At 39.2% G+C, this 19,571-nt stretch overlaps 1 protein-coding gene across 1 annotated transcript in view; it reads right to left on the reverse strand.

Moving 5' to 3' along the window:
* The window catches only part of LOC123751765 (nephrin), a gene marked incomplete at its 3' end in the record, with an annotated part of 113,997 nt that overhangs the window by 42,184 nt on the left and 52,242 nt on the right, over positions 1-19,571 (reverse strand). Inside the window, 2 exon segments of the mRNA XM_069307218.1 lie at positions 515-620; positions 2,656-2,785. Of these exon segments, the coding sequence (XP_069163319.1) occupies positions 515-620; positions 2,656-2,785 (236 nt within the window).

Here is a 19,571-nt window from a genome sequence, read left to right on the forward strand (position 1 = left end):
TGAAGGTATGTAAGACACAGAACATCAGAAAGTACTCACCTTGAAGGCATGTAAGACACACAACATCAGAAAGTACTCACCTTGAAGGCATGTAAGGCACACAACATCAGAAAGTACTCACCTTGAAGGCATGTAAGACACACAACATCAGAAAGTACTCACCTTCTTGAGGTTATCTTGAGATGATTTCGGGGCTTTAGTGTCCCCGCGGCCCGGTCCTCGACCAGGCCTCCACCCCCAGGAAGCAGCCCGTGACAGCTGACTAACTCCCAGGTACCTATTTACTGCTAGGTAACAGGGGCATTCAGGGTGAAAGAAACTTTGCCCATTTGTTTCTGCCTCGTGCGGGAATCGAACCCGCGCCACAGAATTACGAGTCCTGCGCGCTATCCACCAGGCTACGAGGCCCCTATAAACATAGGTCTTACATACCTTGAAGGTATGTAAGACACAGAACATCAGAAAAGACTCACCTTGAAGGCATGTAAGACACAAAACATCAGAAAGTACTCACCTTGAAGGTATAAGGGAAAGTTTGGAGTCTGAAGCGGGACCTCATCCCAAGCTGGGACTCTTCATGAACCTTATGGTGACCGCTGGCCGCTTCACGAGCATCAAAGCTGCAACCAAATCATCATGATGAATATAATCACTTTGTTGCATCTGGTTATTTTTGCAATATTTGTCATCTTTTCAGGAAAAGTGACGAGCGCGAATTTTCTAACTTTTCAAGTAAATTCCTTCAATTATGATTTTTGTTAATTTTTTAACAACATTTTTTGTAATAAAATCTGTTTATCATTTGGAATTTAATGATATATTTACGAAACCTGTGTCACCAAGAGTAATATTTCGTGTACCTAGCCAACACATCAACACAACACAACAGCCAGCCATCAACACAACAGCCAACCATCAACACAACAGCCAACCATCAACACAACACAACAGCCAGCCATCAACACAACAGTCACCCATCAACACAACAGCCAACCATCAACACAACACAACAGCCAACCATCAAGACAACAGCCAACCATCAACACAACAGCCAGCCATCAACACAATAGCCAGCCATCAACACAACAGCCAGCCATCAACACAACAGCCAGCCATCAACACAACAGCCAGCCATCAACACAACAGCCACCCATCAACACAACACAACAGCCAACCATCAACACAACAGCCACCCATCAACACAACACAACAGCCAACCATCAACACAACAGCCACCCATCAACACAACAGCCAACCATCAACACAACAGCCACCCATCAACACAACAGCCAACCATCAACACAAGAGCCAGCCATCAACACAACAGCCAGCCATCAACACAACAGCCAGCCATCAACACAACAGCCAACCATCAACACAACAGCCAGCCATCAACACAACAGCCAGCCATCAACACAACAGTCAACCATCAACACAACAGCCAACCATCAACACAACAGCCACCCATCAACACAACAGCCACCCATCAACACAACAGCCAACCATCAACACAACAGCCACCCATCAACACAACAGCCACCCATCAACACAACAGCCACCCATCAACAGAACAGCCAACCATCAACACAACAGCCAACCATCAACACAACAGCCAGCCATCAACACAACAGCCAGCCATCAACACAACAGCCAACCATCAACACAACAGCCACCCATCAACACAACAGCCACCCATCAACACAACAGCCACCCATCAACACAACAGCCAACCATCAACACAACAGCCATCCATCAACTCAACAGCCACCCATCAACACAACAGTCAACCATCAACACAACAGCCAACCATCAACACAACAGCCACCCATCAACACAACAGCCAACCATCAACACAACAGCCACCCATCAACACAACAGCCAACCATCAACACAACAGCCATCCATCAACTCAACAGCCACCCATCAACACAACAGTCAACCATCAACACAACAGCCAACCATCAACACAACAGCCACCCATCAACACAACAGCCAACCATCAACACAACAGCCACCCATCAACTCAACAGCCACCCATCAACACAACAGCCAACCATCAACACAACAGCCAGCCATCAACACAACAGCCAGCCATCAACACAACAGTCAACCATCAACACAACAGCCAACCATCAACACAACAGCCACCCATCAACACAACACAACAGCCAACCATCAACACAACAGCCACCCATCAACACAACAGCCAACCATCAACACAACAGCCACCCATCAACACAACAGCCAACCATCAACACAAGAGCCAGCCATCAACACAACAGCCAGCCATCAACACAACAGCCAGCCATCAACACAACAGCCAACCATCAACACAACAGCCAGCCATCAACACAACAGCCAGCCATCAACACAACAGTCAACCATCAACACAACAGCCAACCATCAACACAACAGCCACCCATCAACAGAACAGCCAACCATCAACACAACAGCCAACCATCAACACAACAGCCAGCCATCAACACAACAGCCAGCCATCAACACAACAGCCAACCATCAACACAACAACCAGCCATCAACACAACAGCCACCCATCAACACAACAGCCAACCATCAACACAACAGCCACATATCAACACAACAGCCACCCATCAACACAACACCGACCCATCAACACAGGGAAGGGTGACCCACCTGTAGAAGGGCTTAGTGGCCAGGTTCTTGTACCATAGTATGAGCGTGGGTCGGTCAGAGGGCAGAGGCAGCTCACAGGGTAGTCGTGCGGTGTGTCCCGCCAGCACCACCTGTGTCACCGTCGTCGTCGCTGTGGGAGGAGACATGATAGTGACTTCACTATTTATAACCCCATACTATGAGACGACATTTTAGGCTCTTATATTAGCACTTGTTGTATATATATATATATATATATATATATATATATATATATATATATATATATATATATATATATATATATATATATATATATATATATATATATATATATATGTATATATATATATATATATATATGACAATGTCAGACCAAGGAGGAAAATGAAACAGGAATTTCCTTAAGTACTTTCGTATATTAAATACATCTTCAGAAGGAATGAAGATGTATTGTATCATCATTCCTTCTGAAGATGTATTTAATATACGAAAGTACTTAAGGAAATTCCTGTTTCATTTTCCTCCTTGGTCTGACATTGTCACATTCTTAATCACGTGTTTATTTTCGTGATATACACACACACACATATATATATATATATATATATATATATATATATATATATATATATATATATATATATATATATATATATATATATATATATATATATATATATATATATATATATATATATATTTATTGTTTTATTTATTTATTTATATACTAGAAGGTACATTGGGTTAGAGAGAATATACATAGCATGGTATTTACAATCTTGTAAAGCCACTAGTACGCGCAGCGTTTCGGGCAGGTCCTTAATCTAACAGATAATTTTAAGTAGGTAAATTCTAGCAGAATTAATAAAATGATAACAAATACATTGCATGAAAAAAATGAGATGGGAGAGAATAGTAAGTATATTAAAGCACATTGGTATATTAAAGCTCGGATTGATTACATTGACAGCTTGATTGGTAATTTAAACAAGATTAACAGACACCGTACAGCAGATTGACAGCACATATATGAAGACAGCAATGATCACACTGGTAAAGATGTTCGGATTGGGTACATAAAGATTGGGAGATTGGGTAGCAATAAATACAGTGCAATTTTAAAGCAAAAGGTAAAAAACTATGCAGATGAAATTAGGTACTTTTTAGTTTTGTTTTTGAATGACGCAAAAGTTGGACAGCTTTTCAATTCACTAGGGAGTGAGTTCCATAGACTGGGTCCCTTTATTTGCATAGAGTGTTTACACAGATTAAGTTTGACTCTGGGGATATCAAAGAGATATTTATTTCTGGTGTGGTGATAATGGATCCTATTACATCTGTCCAGGGAGAGTTTCAGAGCAGGATTTGCATTTAAGAACAGGGTTTTGTAAATGTAGTTGACACAAGAAAATTTGTGGAGTGAGATTATGTTTAGCATGTTTAGGGAGTTAAACAAGGGGGCTGAGTGTTGTGTGTGTGTGTATATATATATATATATATATATATATATATATATATATATATATATATATATATATATATATATATATATATATATATATATATATATATATATATATATATAGATATATATTAGTATATTTTGGTAGCAGTCTTTCCTGTAGACATATATTATTAAATATGACCGAAAAAGTAAGATTAATAATTCTAACACGAATTTTCTCAATCTTTCGTACATTTCGTTTCACTGTTGGAGGTAAATCAAAAATCAATTCTCCAAAACTCATTTTTATTTCTAGTCTGACGCGACACGAGCGCGTTTCGTAAAACTTATTACATTTTCAAAGACTTTAGTTCACAAATACACAACTGAATAGAACTTACGCATCTCCGATTTTATATCTACATTTGAGTGAGGTGGAAGGGGTGATGTGGCATTAACACAAGACAGAACAAGATGTGGTATTAATAGGGTATTAATTTCATCAACACAAGACAGAACAAGAGTATTAATAGAGTATTAATTTCATCAACACAAGACAGAACACGAAACAATGGATATTGAATAGAAGTGTTTGTAGAAAGCCTATTGGTCCATATTTCTTGATGCTTCTATATTGGAGCGGAGTCTTGAGGTGGGTAGAATATAGTTGTGCAATAATTGGCTGTTGATTGCTGGTGTTGACTTCTTGATGTGTAGTGCCTCGCAAACGTCAAGCCGCCTGCTATCGCTGTATCTATCGATGATTTCTGTGTTGTTTACTAGGATTTCTCTGGCGATGGTTTGGTTGTGGGAAGTGATTATATGTTCCTTAATGGAGCCCTGTTGCTTATGCATCGTTAAACGCCTAGAAAGAGATGTTGTTGTCTTGCCTATATACTGGGTTTTTTGGAGCTTACAGTCCCCAAGAGGGCATTTGAAGGCATAGACGACGTTAGTCTCTTTTAAAGCGTTCTGTTTTGTGTCTGGAGAGTTTCTCATGAGTAGGCTGGCCGTTTTTCTGGTTTTATAGTAAATCGTCAGTTGCATCCTCTGATTTTTGTCTGTAGGGATAACGTTTCTATTAACAATATCTTTCAGGACCCTTTCCTCCGTTTTATGAGCTGTGGAAAAGAAGTTCCTGTAAAATAGTCTAATAGGGGGTATAGGTGTTGTGTTAGTTGTCTCTTCAGAGGTTGCATGGCTTTTCACTTTCCTTCTTATGATGTCTTCGTCGAACAGGGCTCCATTAAGGAACATATAATCTCTTCCCACAACCAAACCATCGCCAGAGAAATCCTAGTAAACAACACAGAAATCATCGATAGATACAGCGATAGCAGGCGGCTTGACGTTTGCGAGGCACTACACATCAAGAAGTCAACACCAGCAATCAACAGCCAATTATTGCACAACTATATTCTACCCACCTCAAGACTCCGCTCCAATATAGAAGCATCAAGAAATATGGACCAATAGGCTTTTTACAAACACTTCTATTCAATATCCATTGTTTCGTGTTCTGTCTTGTGTTGATGAAATTAATACCCTATATATATATATATATATATATATATATATATATATATATATATATATATATATATATATATATATATATATATATATATATATATATATATATATATATATATATATATATATATATATATATATATATATATATATATATGATAGTGGTAAGGATTGTGATGTTGTGTACCTTGACTTTAGCAAAGTTTTTGATACAGTGCCACGTGAAAGACTGATTAAAAAGATAGAGTCTCATGGTATTGGGGGTACTATATTAAGCTGGATTAGGGCATGGCTATACCAAAGGAAACAGAGAGTTAGTATAAATGGAGTTGAAAGGTTGCTGTGATTCAGCAACACAGAGTCACAGCAACGCGTGGCCGGGTACAGCTTATATATATATATATATATATATATATATATATATATATATATATATATATATATATATATATATATATATATATATATATATATATATATAAATATATATATATATATATATATATATATATATATATATATATATATATATATATATATATATATATATATATGTCGTACCTAGTAGCCAGAACACACTTCTCAGCCTACTATGCAAGGCCCGATTTGCCTAATAAGCCAAGTTTTCATGAATTAATTGTTTTTCGACTACCTAACCTACCTAACCTAACCTAACCTAACTTTTTCGGCTACCTAACTTAACCTAACCTATAAAGATAGGTTAGTTTAGGTTAGGTAGGGTTGGTTAGGTTCGGTCATATATCAATGTTAATTTTAACTCCAATAAAAAAATTGACCTCATACATAATGAAATGGGTAGCTTTATCATTTCATAAGAAAAAAAATTGAGAAAATATATTAATTCATGAAAACTTGGCTTATTAGGCAAATCGGGCCTTGCATAGTAGGCTGAGAAGTGCGTTCTGGCTACTAGGTACGACATATATATATATATATATATATATATATATGTCGTACCTAGTAGCCAGAACTCACTTCTCAGCCTACTATGCAAGGCCCGATTTGCCTAATAAGCCAAGTTTTACTGAATTAATATATTTTCTCTAATATTTTTCTTATGAAATGATAAAGCTACCCATTTCATTATGTATGAGGTCAATTTTTTTTTATTGGAGTTAAAATTAACGTAGATATATGACAGAACCTAACCAACCCTACCTAACCTAACCTAACCTATCTTTAAAGGTTAGGTTAGGTTAGGTAGCCGAAAACGTTAGGTTAGGTTAGGTTAGGTAGGTTAGGTAGTCGAAAAAACATTAATTCATGAAAACTAGGCTTATTAGGCAAATCGGGCCTTGCATAGTAGGCTGAGAAGGGAGTTCTGGCTACTAGGTACGACATATATATATATATATATATATATATATATATATATATATATATATATATATATATATATATATATATATATATATATATATATATATATATATATATATATATATATATATATATATATATATATATATATATAAGCTGTACCCGGCCACGCGTTGCTGTGACTCTGTGTTGCTGAATCACAGCAACCTTTCAACTCCATTTATACTAACTCTCTGTTTCCTTTGGTATAGCCATGCCCTAATCCAGCTTAATATAGTACCCCCAATACCATGAGACTCTATCTTTTTAATCAGTCTTTCACGTGGCACTGTATCAAAAACTTTGCTAAAGTCAAGGTACACAACATCACAATCCTTACCACTATCAACTGCCTCAACTATGCTGGAGTAAAATGATAGCAAATTTATTAAACATGAACGACCATTTGTAAAAACCATGTTGCTAATCATTAATTAATTTATGTTTTTCAAGATGAAGACGAGTGGTATTTGCAATTATTGATTTAAGTAACTTTCCCACAATAGACGTTAGGCTAATTGACCAATAGATTGACACAAGTGATCTATGTTTCTTAAAAAGATTGGTACCACATTAGCAACCTTCCAAGACTCTGGCACTCTGCTTGACTCTAATGATTTATTAAATATAGTAGACAGTGGCTCGCAAAGCTCTTCTTTGCATTCATTAATCACCCTGGCAAACACTTCATCCGGCCCTGGGGATTTGTTTGGCTTGAGTTTCACTATTTGTTTAATAACATCTTCCCTGGTAACTGCTAAACTAGTCAACCTGTCCTCGTCCCCACCCACATAGACTTGTTAGGCTGAAGGCATAGAGTTAAGTTCTTCTTTTGTAAATACAGAGATAAAATATTTATTAAAAATACTACTCATCTCCTCGTCATTATCCGTTATCTGACCTGTCTCAGTTTTTAATGGACCTATCCTCTTCCCTAATCTTTGTTCGATATAACTGAAAAACCCTTTAGGATTTGCCTTTGCTTCCCTTCTATGCGAACTTCATAGTTTCTTTTTACCCTCCTTATCTCTTTTTTAACATTTCAGACCAGTTGTATGAATTCTTGTTCTAAACTGACTTCTCCATTCTTAATCCTCTTGTAATAAGCTCTCTTTCAACCTATAATATTCTTCAGATCCTTTGTTATCCACTTTGGGTCATTAGTACTCGATCTATTCAATTTGTATGGTACACTATGTTCCTGGGCTTTGCTTAGAATATTATTAAATAAGTTATATTTTGAATCCTCATCAAAATCCCTTTTTACATCACCCATCGCTGGGTTCACTTCTCGCTCCAAGACCGGCTCTCACCCCATGCATCACCCATCGCTGGGTTCACTTCTCGCTCCAAGACCGGCTCTCACCCCATGCCCAAGTCATGGGGTGAGAGCTATCTATTTGACCCAAGTTGGGTCAAATAGATAGGAACTATCTATTTGACCCAACAAAATTCTTAGGCTATTAAAATCAGCTTTTCGAAAATCTGGCACTTTAACAGGATTTTCTCCTACAGATCTATTCCATTCTATGCTAAATCTGATTTCTTTGTGATCACTGTTCCCTAGCTCACTCCCTATTTCGATGTCCTTAATTTGTGTTTCCCTGTTAGTTAACACTAAATCTAAAATATTATTTTCCCGCGTTGGTTCCTTAATGTGTTGCGTAAGAAAGCAATCGTCAATTATTTCTAGAAAATCTTCTTCTTCACTATTCCCATTTCTGTTAAACCAGTTTATTCCACTAAACTTAAAGTCACCCATGACACATACTGCTGGATCTAGATGCTCTAGATATTTCATCCCATAGATGCTTTGCTTCCATTTTGTCTAAGTTTGGTGGCCTGTATATAACTCCTGTTATAAGATTATTTTTTATATTTTCGTTTAATTCTAGCCAAATAGTTTCTGTGTGTGGCTTAGTTTTGATTCCCTCTTTGAGACTACATTTCAAATTTTCCCTAACATATATGGCTACTCCACCTCCTCATCTAATATATCTATCTGTGTGAAATAGTTGAAATCCATTTATTTGATATTCAGCTAATGGTTCTCTATTCAGTCTCTATTTTCTACATTCATCCATGAATTCATCCATTCATCCATCCATTCATCCTGACCCCTTCCAAGTGCTATATTGTCGTAATGGCTTGGCGCTTTCCCTTCATAATTTCCTCTCTCATTCCTTTCCTTTGAAGCTAAATAAAAAAAAAATAAGTGACACCTTAACTGCGGGCGATGAGTCACAATAACGGGGCTGAAGAGTGTTGACCAGACCACACACTAGAAGGTGAAGGGACGACGACGACGTTTCGGTCCGTCCTGGACCATTCTCAAGTCGATTGTCACCTTAACTGTTCTTTGTACATCGTTGTCCGGGGCCAAGACGGGTTGTACCCAGAGAGTACAAGCAGGTTGTTGTTATTGTTGTTTAAGATTCGCTACCTGGAACAAAAATTTCCAAGTAGCACGGGCTATGGCGAGCCCGTTGTACAAGCAGGTGGCTGAGTGCCATTATGAGTAGTGAGAATTATCATCATCCAGTAAATAATAATTTATTGCTCAGTTCCAAATAATTAACAATTATGATATATTATTTAATCATGACGTTTCTTATTTACACGTCATTGATATCTCTGTCACGTTATGGTTGTTATCTTGAGGTTATCTTGAGATGATATTTCGGGGCTTAGTGTCTTGGCGGCCCGGTCATCGACCAGACTAACTTTTTGTTACACTATTCCCCCCCCCCCCTCCAGGTAGCAGCCCGTAGCAGCTGTCTAACTCCCAGGTACCTATTTACTGCTAGGTGAACAGAGGCATCAGGGTGAAAGAAACTTTTTGCCCATTTGTCTCCGTCTCCACCGGGGATCGAACCCGGAACCTCAGGACTACGAATCCGAAGCGCTGTCCACTCAGCTGTCAGGCGTTGCTGGTTGAACATTAATAAGAGAAGGAAAACATGAGTCAACACTTTATGAACAATCAAACTCTCATTTCAGACTTCATATGAGAAATTTGTTGTCGCAACAGGAGCCCTTCCAACATGAAGGAGGGGCATGGGGGCTCGACCCCAACCACCCTATGACACTCTTCATACAACCACATCTCCCCCCCCCCCCCCGCAACAGGAGCCCTTCCAACATGAAGGAGGGGCATGGGGGCTCGACCCCAACCACCCTATGACACTCTTCATACAACCACATCTCCCCCCCCCCCGCAACAGGAGCCCTTCCAACATGGAGGAGGGGCATGGGGGCTCGACCCCAACCACCCTATGACACTCTTCATACAACCACATCTCCCCCCCCCCCGCAACAGGAGCCCTTCCAACATGGAGGAGGGGCATGGGGGCTCGACCCCAACCACCCTATGACACTCTTCATACAACCACATCTCCCCCCCCCCTTCCAGGGAAGGTTTAGTGTCTCTAACCATAACCATCAGGTCCTGAAGCTCAAAAACAGCAGATAGATATTCTCTCATTTATATAGAGAGTACATTGGAGGCTTACCCGGCTGGTCCCGGGTCCCCTTCCCCCCTGATTTCTCCCCCTGCCCGCATCGTGGGCAACCCCCCCTCCCCTTCCCCCCTGACACATTGTCCAACCACTTGGGCTGGAACGTTCTCGCTTCATGCGGGTTGGCGTTCAATCTCCGACCGTTCAAGTGGTTCGGTACCATTCCTTCCTCCCATCCCATCCCTAATCCTTATCTTGACCCCTACTTAGTGCCAAAGAATTTAGCTTGGCGCTTTCTCCCTTCCCAGGCGATCATGTGTCTTTGCCTGAGCTCCTGACAGTAGCTGCTGCAAGTATTCCAAACACTACCAACTTTAATACACCTCTTTAATACACCTCTACACCAAACTTTAATAGACTATGTCGTAGCTCAGTCGATTTAGGCAGCGTCTGGGATCATCTCGGACGCAGGTTCGGATCCTCGTCACGGCCCTTGTGGATCTGTTCTTTGACCACAAACGTTAAGTTATAAAGTGTTAATACACAAAGATTTGGTAGCAGTTGGTAGGGATATGAGGAGAGAGTATGAGTATGAGCTGGGGTATGAGGACAGGGTATGAGGCGGGGTATGAGTATGAGCTGGGGTATGAGGACAAGGTATGAGGCGGGGTATGAGTATGAGCTGGGGTATGAGGACAGGGTATGAGGCGGGGTATGAGTATGCGCTGGGGTATGAGGACAGGGTATGAGGCGGGGTATGAGTATGAGCTGGGGTATGAGGACAAGATATGAGGGAAGAGTATGAGGTGTAATATGGACCAAACTGGAGCAGGAACAGGAGACTAACCTTAGAGTATCACCAGGAAGAAACAGAGACAATGAGCCATCAGTCCGCCTAACTAAATTATTTTATCTAAGATATATATGATACATGAACAAGCTGGGAAGACTGTGGTAGCACCTTGACACCAAGATGGAGGACGCCTTCCACAGCCTACTGGCGCAGACTCGCGCACTATCAACTAGGGACATACTGACCATCTTGCAACGCTCTCCTCGCCCTCTCGCAAGCTCAGGAAAGTGTGCATTGGTCACTGCACTTGACCTTCCGTTGACTGCTTCCTTCACGCCTGGCGAGGGGCGCCTTGTCCTCGTCAGACACAAAACTCTTGTGTCTCACATGATCTCTGTTTACCGCTGCCCAGACGGTGTCTACCTTTATAACAACCCAACTGGCAGTTAACTCATCCTGCCCTTCTATGAGTTTATGGTCAATAACGGTATTGGTTGGGAGGAAGTCAAGCGTGTGCTGCCTGCTAAACAAGGTGCGGGCGTGGGCTCCTGCACCTACCATTCCCTTGTCTTCCTCGACCTGGTCACTAGTTGTGGCTTAGAGGACAGCGACCAAGTAATTGCCTACTACAACAGGCAGATGGATCCGTGCCCTGATGTCAAGGCTGTTCTTCACGTCAACAGAATGTTGGCGGAGTTCTCCAACGCCATAGACCTGAGGGCGCAGCCCCACAACGGGCTCCTCACTCACCCCAGGACCCGACAACAGGAGCAACAGATGCGCAACAGAACATCCCAACAGCATCGTATCCGGACAACACCTTATTCCAGAACCCGTTGAAGGTCCCCAGCTCCCTCACAGTGGACGTCTGTCTTTCTGTCTGTCTGTCTGTCTGTCTGTCTGTCTGTCTGTCTGTCTGTCTGTCTGTCTGTCTGTCTGTCTGTCTGTCTGTCTGTCTGTCTGTCTGCTAGGGAGAAGGGAGGATAGATAGATAGTGAGGGAGAGAGAGGGGAGGGTTGACGGGTGGAGGGGGTGGGGTAAGGATTAGGGGAGAGAAGAGAGGTAGAATGAGGGGTAGGAGGACAGAGATGGACTATCCCCGGGCACCACCGGGTATCTCTCCTAGCCTCATATATTTTTTAATGTAAGTTGTATTAATGAAACAAAGTTATACAATATAATAAACCAAATAATAAACCCAACATTGTTAGTGAAATTAACCCTACGACAGGTGATGAACTTAACAATAAACACACTACAAGTGGTGAACTTAAATATAAACACTACAAGTGGTGAACTTAAATATAAACACTACAAGTGGTGAACTTAAATATAAACACTACAAGTGGTGAACTTAAATATAAACACTACAAGTGGTGAACTTAAATATAAACACTACAAGTGGTGAACTTAAATATAAACACTACAAGTGGTGAACTTAAATATAAACACTACAAGTGGTGAACTAAAATATAAACACTACAAGTGGTGAACTTAACAATAAACACACTACAGGTTGTGAACTTAACAATAAAAATACTACAAGTGGTGAACTTAACAATAAACACACTACAGGTTGTGAACTTAACAATAAACATACTTCAAGTAGTGAACTTAACAATAAACATACTACAAATAGTGAACTTAACTTTAAACACACCACAGGTGGTGAACTTAACAATAAACACACTACAAGTGATGAACTTAACAATAAACACACTACAAGTGATGAACTTAACAATAAACACACTACAAGTGATGAACTTAACAATAAACACACTACAGGTGGTGAACTTAACTATAAACACACCAAAAGTGGTGAACTTAACAATAAAAATACTACAAGTGATGAACTTAACAATAAACATACTACAAATAGTGAACTTAACAATAAACACACAACATGGTTTGAACTTAACAATAAACACACCACAGGTGTTCAACTTAACTATAAACACACTACAAGTGATGAACTTAACAATTAATATACAACAAGTAGTGAACTTAACTATAAACACACCACAGGTGATGAACTTAACTATAAACACACCACAGGTGATGAACTTAACTATAAACACACTACAAGTAGTGAACTTAACTATAAACACACCACAGGTGATGAACTTAACTATAAACACACCACAGGTGATGAACTTAACTATAAACACACTACAAGTAGTGAACTTAACTATAAACACACCACAGGTGATGAACTTAACTATAAACACACCACAGGTGATGAACTTAACTATAAACACACCACAGGTGATGAACTTAACTATAAACACACTACAAGTAGTGAACTTAACTATAAACACACCACAGGTGATGAACTTAACTATAAACACACCACAGGTGATGAACTTAACTATAAACACACTACAAGTAGTGAACTTAACTATAAACACACCACAGGTGATGAACTTAACTATAAACACACTACAAGTAGTGAACTTAACTATAAACACACCACAGGTGATGAACTTAACTATAAACACACTACAAGTAGTGAACTTAACAATAAACACACCACTTGTGATGAACTTAACAAAAGGGACTCGTCCTCCTATAGTTTATGTCTAACTACTTAGACTCGTTGGTATAGAGAAGGCCTGGCTTCTTGCAGGTCGGAGTTCGATCCGCCATGTTCTATGTGGTTGGACACTATTTTTTTCCCCTCGGTCTTAGCCCAGCAAAATGATGTATTTTTAGTGTAAAACGCTGAAGGACTGCGAACCCTGAGCGTCGTCCACTCGACCGCGAGACCCTGTGTGTGTGTGTGTGTGTGTGTGTATGTATGTGTGTGTGTGTGTGTGTGTGTGTGTGTGTACTCACCTAGTTGTACTCACCTAGTTGTGTTTGCGGGGGTTGAGCTCTGGCTCTTTGGTCCCGCCTCTCAACCGTCAATCAACAGGTGTACAGATTCCTGAGCCTATCGGGCTCTGTCATATCTACACTTGAAACTGTGTATGGAGTGAGCCTCCACCACATCACCCCCTAATGCATTCCATTTGTCAACCACTCTGACACTAAAAAAGTTCTTTCTAATATCTCTGTGGCTCATTTGGGCACTCAGTTTCCACCTGTGTCCCCTTGTGCATGTTCCCCTTGTGTTAAATAGACTGTCTTTATCTACCCTATCAATCCCCTTCAGAATCTTGAATGTGGTGATCATGTCCCCCCTAACTCTTCTGTCTTCCAGCGAAGTGAGGTTTAATTCCCGTAGTCTCTCCTCGTAGCTCATACCTCTCAGCTCGGGTACTAGTCTGGTGGCAAACCTTTGAACCTTTTCCAGTTTAGTCTTATCCTTGACTAGATATGGACTCCATGCTGGGGCTGCATACTCCAGGATTGGCCTGACATATGTGGTATACAAAGTTCTGAATGATTCTTTACACAAGTTTCTGAATGCCGTTCGTATGTTGGCCAGCCTGGCATATGCTGCTGATGTTATCCGCTTGATATGTGCTGCAGGAGACAGGTCTGGCGTGATATCAACCCCCAAGTCTTTTTCCTTCTCTGACTCCTGAAGAATTTCCTCTCCCAGTTGATACCTTGTATCTGGCCTCCTGCTCCCTACACCTATCTTCATTACATTACATTTGGTTGGGTTAAACTCTAACAACCATTTGTTCGACCATTCCTTCAGCTTGTCTAGGTCTTCTTGAAGCCTCAAACAGTCCTCTTCTGTTTTAATCCTTCTCATAATTTTAGCATCGTCCGCAAACATTGAGAGAAATGAATCGATACCCTCCGGGAGATCATTTACATATATCAGAAACAAGATAGCTGTGTGTGTGTGTGTGTGTGTGTGTGTGTGTGTGTGTGTGTGTGTGTGTGTGTGTGTGTGTGTGTGTGTGTGTGTGTGTGTGTGATTTGTAAAAAACTTATTTCTCTAAATTTACTCTTCAATGGCCGCCTTCTCTTTCTCTACGAACCATTCAGTAGGAAGAGAAAAACAACATATTTATGTCAGGAAGACACAACCGTAAAGTAAGTTGTTCACTCAACGATTCTGAAAGAATAAACCATTAGCAAATTTGCTTAACGATGCTACACAGAATTTTCTCCTGGAGTTGTAAACAAACTTTGAACAAAAAAAGAAAGATACTCAAACATTTGAACTCTCTACTGAGAGAAAAGTGCAATGGCACTCCTGTTCAAACAACTGGCACTCAATATTGCATGTATTGAAGTGTTATCATTCCCTCAATGACCCAAACACAGTTTTCAGTGTTCATGGATAGTTACATTGATAGTTACATCGTCCTAGCTAGGAGGAAACGACCCAGTTTCTAATCTAATCGTTCGAGCACGCCAGGCTAGGCACACTAAAAACACATTACCAGGCTAACAGCCCAACCACTTGGGCTGGACGGTCTCGCTTCATGCAGGTCGGCGTTCAATCCCCGACCGTCCACAAGTGGTTGGGCACCATTCCTTTCCCCCCCCCGACCCATCCCAGATCCTTATCCTGACCCCTTCCAAGTATTATATAGTCGTAATGGTTTGGTGCGTTCCCCTGATAATTCCCTCCAGCCCTGTATCCAGTTAATACAGGGATATCCCTGTATCCCTGTATTGACAGAAAGCCAATGTATCCTGTCAACGAGGAAAATGTTTCATGTGTCACGTATTAGAGATAAATATTGTCACAGACAAATTTGTAACAATTCGCTGTACAATCACTTCATACTGACTCTTAACATATCTTAATGAAAATCAATGAGCTTAAAAAGATGCGATTTTTATTTTTTTTTTTGAACACGTCTTCTTAAACACACATTCTTCAACACATATTCTTCAACACATATTCTTAAACACATATTCTTGAACACATATTCTTGAACACATATTCTTAAACACATATTCTTAAACACATATTCTTAAACACATATTCTTGAACACATATTCTTGAACACATATTCTTGAACACATATTCTTGAACACATATTCTTGAACACATATTCTTGAACACATATTCTTAAACACATATTCTTGAACACATATTCTTGAACACATATTCTTGAACACATATTCTTGAACACATATTCTTGAACACATATTCTTGAACACATATTCTTAAACACATATTCTTGAACACATATTCTTAAACACATATTCTTGAACACATATTCTTGAACACATATTCTTAAAAACATATTCTTGAACACATATTCTTAAACACATCTTCTTGAACACATCATCATAATAATTATTGCCATTTTATTAATTTAATTATATTAAATGGCTTAAAACAGGTCAACAATATATTGTCTAGCAGTCGTAACCAATAATTGAACACTAATTAAAAAAACTAATAGCTGTTCAATACGAAGGACATCATTCAACGCTAAAAATAACAAATTAACACAGTTCGCGACAGAAATAGTATGATAACAGGATAATTATTGACCATGATGTAAATAACGACTACCATGAGGCAATTATGTTGATCTTCGACTAATGCCTGTTTTTTTATAGCCTGGTCATTAAGATATAATTTAGTTCAGGACTGACCAAGAAAATGACCCAGAACTGTTTACATCAATATCTAATATTAACATGTTCAGTGTGCGGGAGAAATATTTACATAGTGTGAACACATGAACAAGTATCCAGGTATTAGCATGTGTCTGAGTGCTCTCAGAGTGAAAACAATGATCAATATGTTTCTCGGTGGTCCTTGAATAAAATTAAAAATGAAACGTTTAATGTTGTGGATAAGTCTCCTCATGCAGGAACATTGCAAGGAAAAATCCGGACGTTTTCGTGTTAAAGGACATTTTCCTTTATTCCTTAAAAATGTGTTGAAATACCAAAGGGTTCGCAATTTTCGTTTCATCTTTCGTGTATGGATTCTTCCATACACGTATGAATTATGGTATGGATTATGGATTATGGATTACATATGGTATGGATTATGGATTATGGATTACATATGGTATGGATTATGGATTCTTGAATGTATGGATTCAAGATCAAGATATTCCACATAGCTGAATCACGTGTTTTTGTAATAATTCTTGCATATAAAGTTACAACTGTTTGTAACTGTATAACTGTATAGGACTGTAACAGATAGATACTTTGCAAATGGTGCTGCTTGCAAGGAAGTGAAGCTTTCTTCTACATGCAAAGCATTGCAAATCGATTGCAAGTGTAGAAACAGGTTTCATCGAACCCTTGCTTGCAAGTGCTGTTGGTCCACTAACCTAAAGTTTAAAATAATTTACATACCTATGTGAACAATCCGCAGTGAGATTTAGTATACCTATAAGTGTCTACTATAAACATAGCTATAAGTGTTAATGACTTTGTTAACCTGCATCATTTAATCTCACTAATCTGAACTTACACACCACAATGCACCTTGCATACAAACAAACAAACAAACGTATCGCTAGCAGAGAGTCATTTGATTATTCCCATTAAAGTCGTACATCAGGATGACGACTATTGCACGATTTTTGGGCCATCGAGCAGCCTAATATTTGCAATATATGTCATTGTTATCTAAATCACAAAATCTGATTGTGATGTTAATGTATCAACGTGATACTATTCCAAAAGTTATGTTATTGCATTGTTTGCCACAGTCAGTGGTAATATAGCTGAGATAAGGCTCTCACTGTCAGTAATATTATAGCTGATATAAGGCTCTCACTGTCAGTAATATTATAGCTGATATAAGGCTCTCACTGTCAGTAATATTATAGCTGATATAAGGCTCTCACTGTCAGTAATATTATAGCTGATATAAGGCTCTCACTGTCAGTAATATTATAGCTGATATAAGGCTCTCACTGTCAGTAATATTATAGCTGATATAAGGCTCTCACTGTCAGTAATATTATAGCTGATATAAGGCTCTCACTGTCAGTAATATTATAGCTGATATAAGGCTCTCACTGTCAGTAATATTATAGCTGATATAAGGCTCTCACTGTCAGTAATATTATAGCTGATATAAGGCTCTCACTGTCAGTAATATTATAGCTGATATAAGGCTCTCACTGTCAGTAATATTATAGCTGATATAAGGCTCTCACTGTCAGTAATATTATAGCTGATATAAGGCTCTCACTGTCAGTAATATTATAGCTGATATAAGGCTCTCACTGTCAGTAATATTATAGCTGATATAAGGCTCTCACTGTCAGTAATATTATAGCTGATATAAGGCTCTCACTGTCAGTAATATTATAGCTGATATAAGGCTTTCACTGTCAGTAATATTATAGCTGATATAAGGCTTTCACTGTCAGTAATATTATAGGTGACAGTTGTCACTCTCAGTAATATTATAGCTGACAGTCTGCTTCCACTCTAAGTGGCATTATAGAAACTAGCCCACAGAAAATTTTCAATAATTATATACCGTTTATAATACAATTGAAAAGTATTGAAAATCTAAAAATATATTACTTTTTAATTTTCGTGCTTGTGTAGTTAATGTTATGAAGTGTTCGAGCCTTAACAGTCGTTACCAGAGGATCATCTTACGAGGCCTCAAGGACTCCATATCTGAACATTCCGGTGTTTAAATCCGTAGGAGATGTAATGGGGGATTCGAACCTGCGTTGGGTAGTCATTCCAAACGTTAGTGTGATTACTCTATGTGTGTTCCAGTGTTTCTTAACATACAGAATTGCGTTGTTTTCCCTATACACGACATTTGCCTCAACTCATTTGTGTACACATTGCATGCAATCTTATCATCGGACATTGATTGCGTATTAGTGGAAGAATTATACTCGAACACTTATATTCAATTATACTCGAGAGTTCATAGAAATTCATGACCCAATATTCACTGAAGGAGCCAATTAGTGTTATATTCTAGCAAGCACTTCACGCCAACCAATTTCCACGAAACTGTTGCCAATAGGTGCACTGGGATGGTCCCCTGGCCAAGATTATTTCCTCAACACTGCTTCAGACCGCTTCCAGGAAAGATAAAGTACGACCCTGCTGAGAAAGCCTCCCATACTGGGGATTTCTAATTAACTGTCTGTAATTCTTCCCTGTGCACACGCTCTGAATGTCAAGCTCTTAGTATTTGTGTTCGTTAATGTCTTAAATCAATATGATCATCTTAGTCTCATCTATAATTAACCAGATGAAAAATTGCTAAGCAAGAAGCAGTCAGTAACATAATGGAAGTCAAGCAATCAAGTTACCATCACAAAGGAAACTCAAAATATGCAGAATTGACAGCAGTCAAAAGTGCCCAGATTGTAGGGACTGACACTGTCCCTACAGTGGGTACTGGGCATGACATCACTGGGTATGAGAGCCACACTGGTTCTCACTTATCTTTGAC

This window comes from Procambarus clarkii, chromosome 59 (genome assembly GCF_040958095.1).
Source record: "Procambarus clarkii isolate CNS0578487 chromosome 59, FALCON_Pclarkii_2.0, whole genome shotgun sequence".
NCBI classification, from domain to species: domain Eukaryota; kingdom Metazoa; phylum Arthropoda; class Malacostraca; order Decapoda; family Cambaridae; genus Procambarus; species Procambarus clarkii.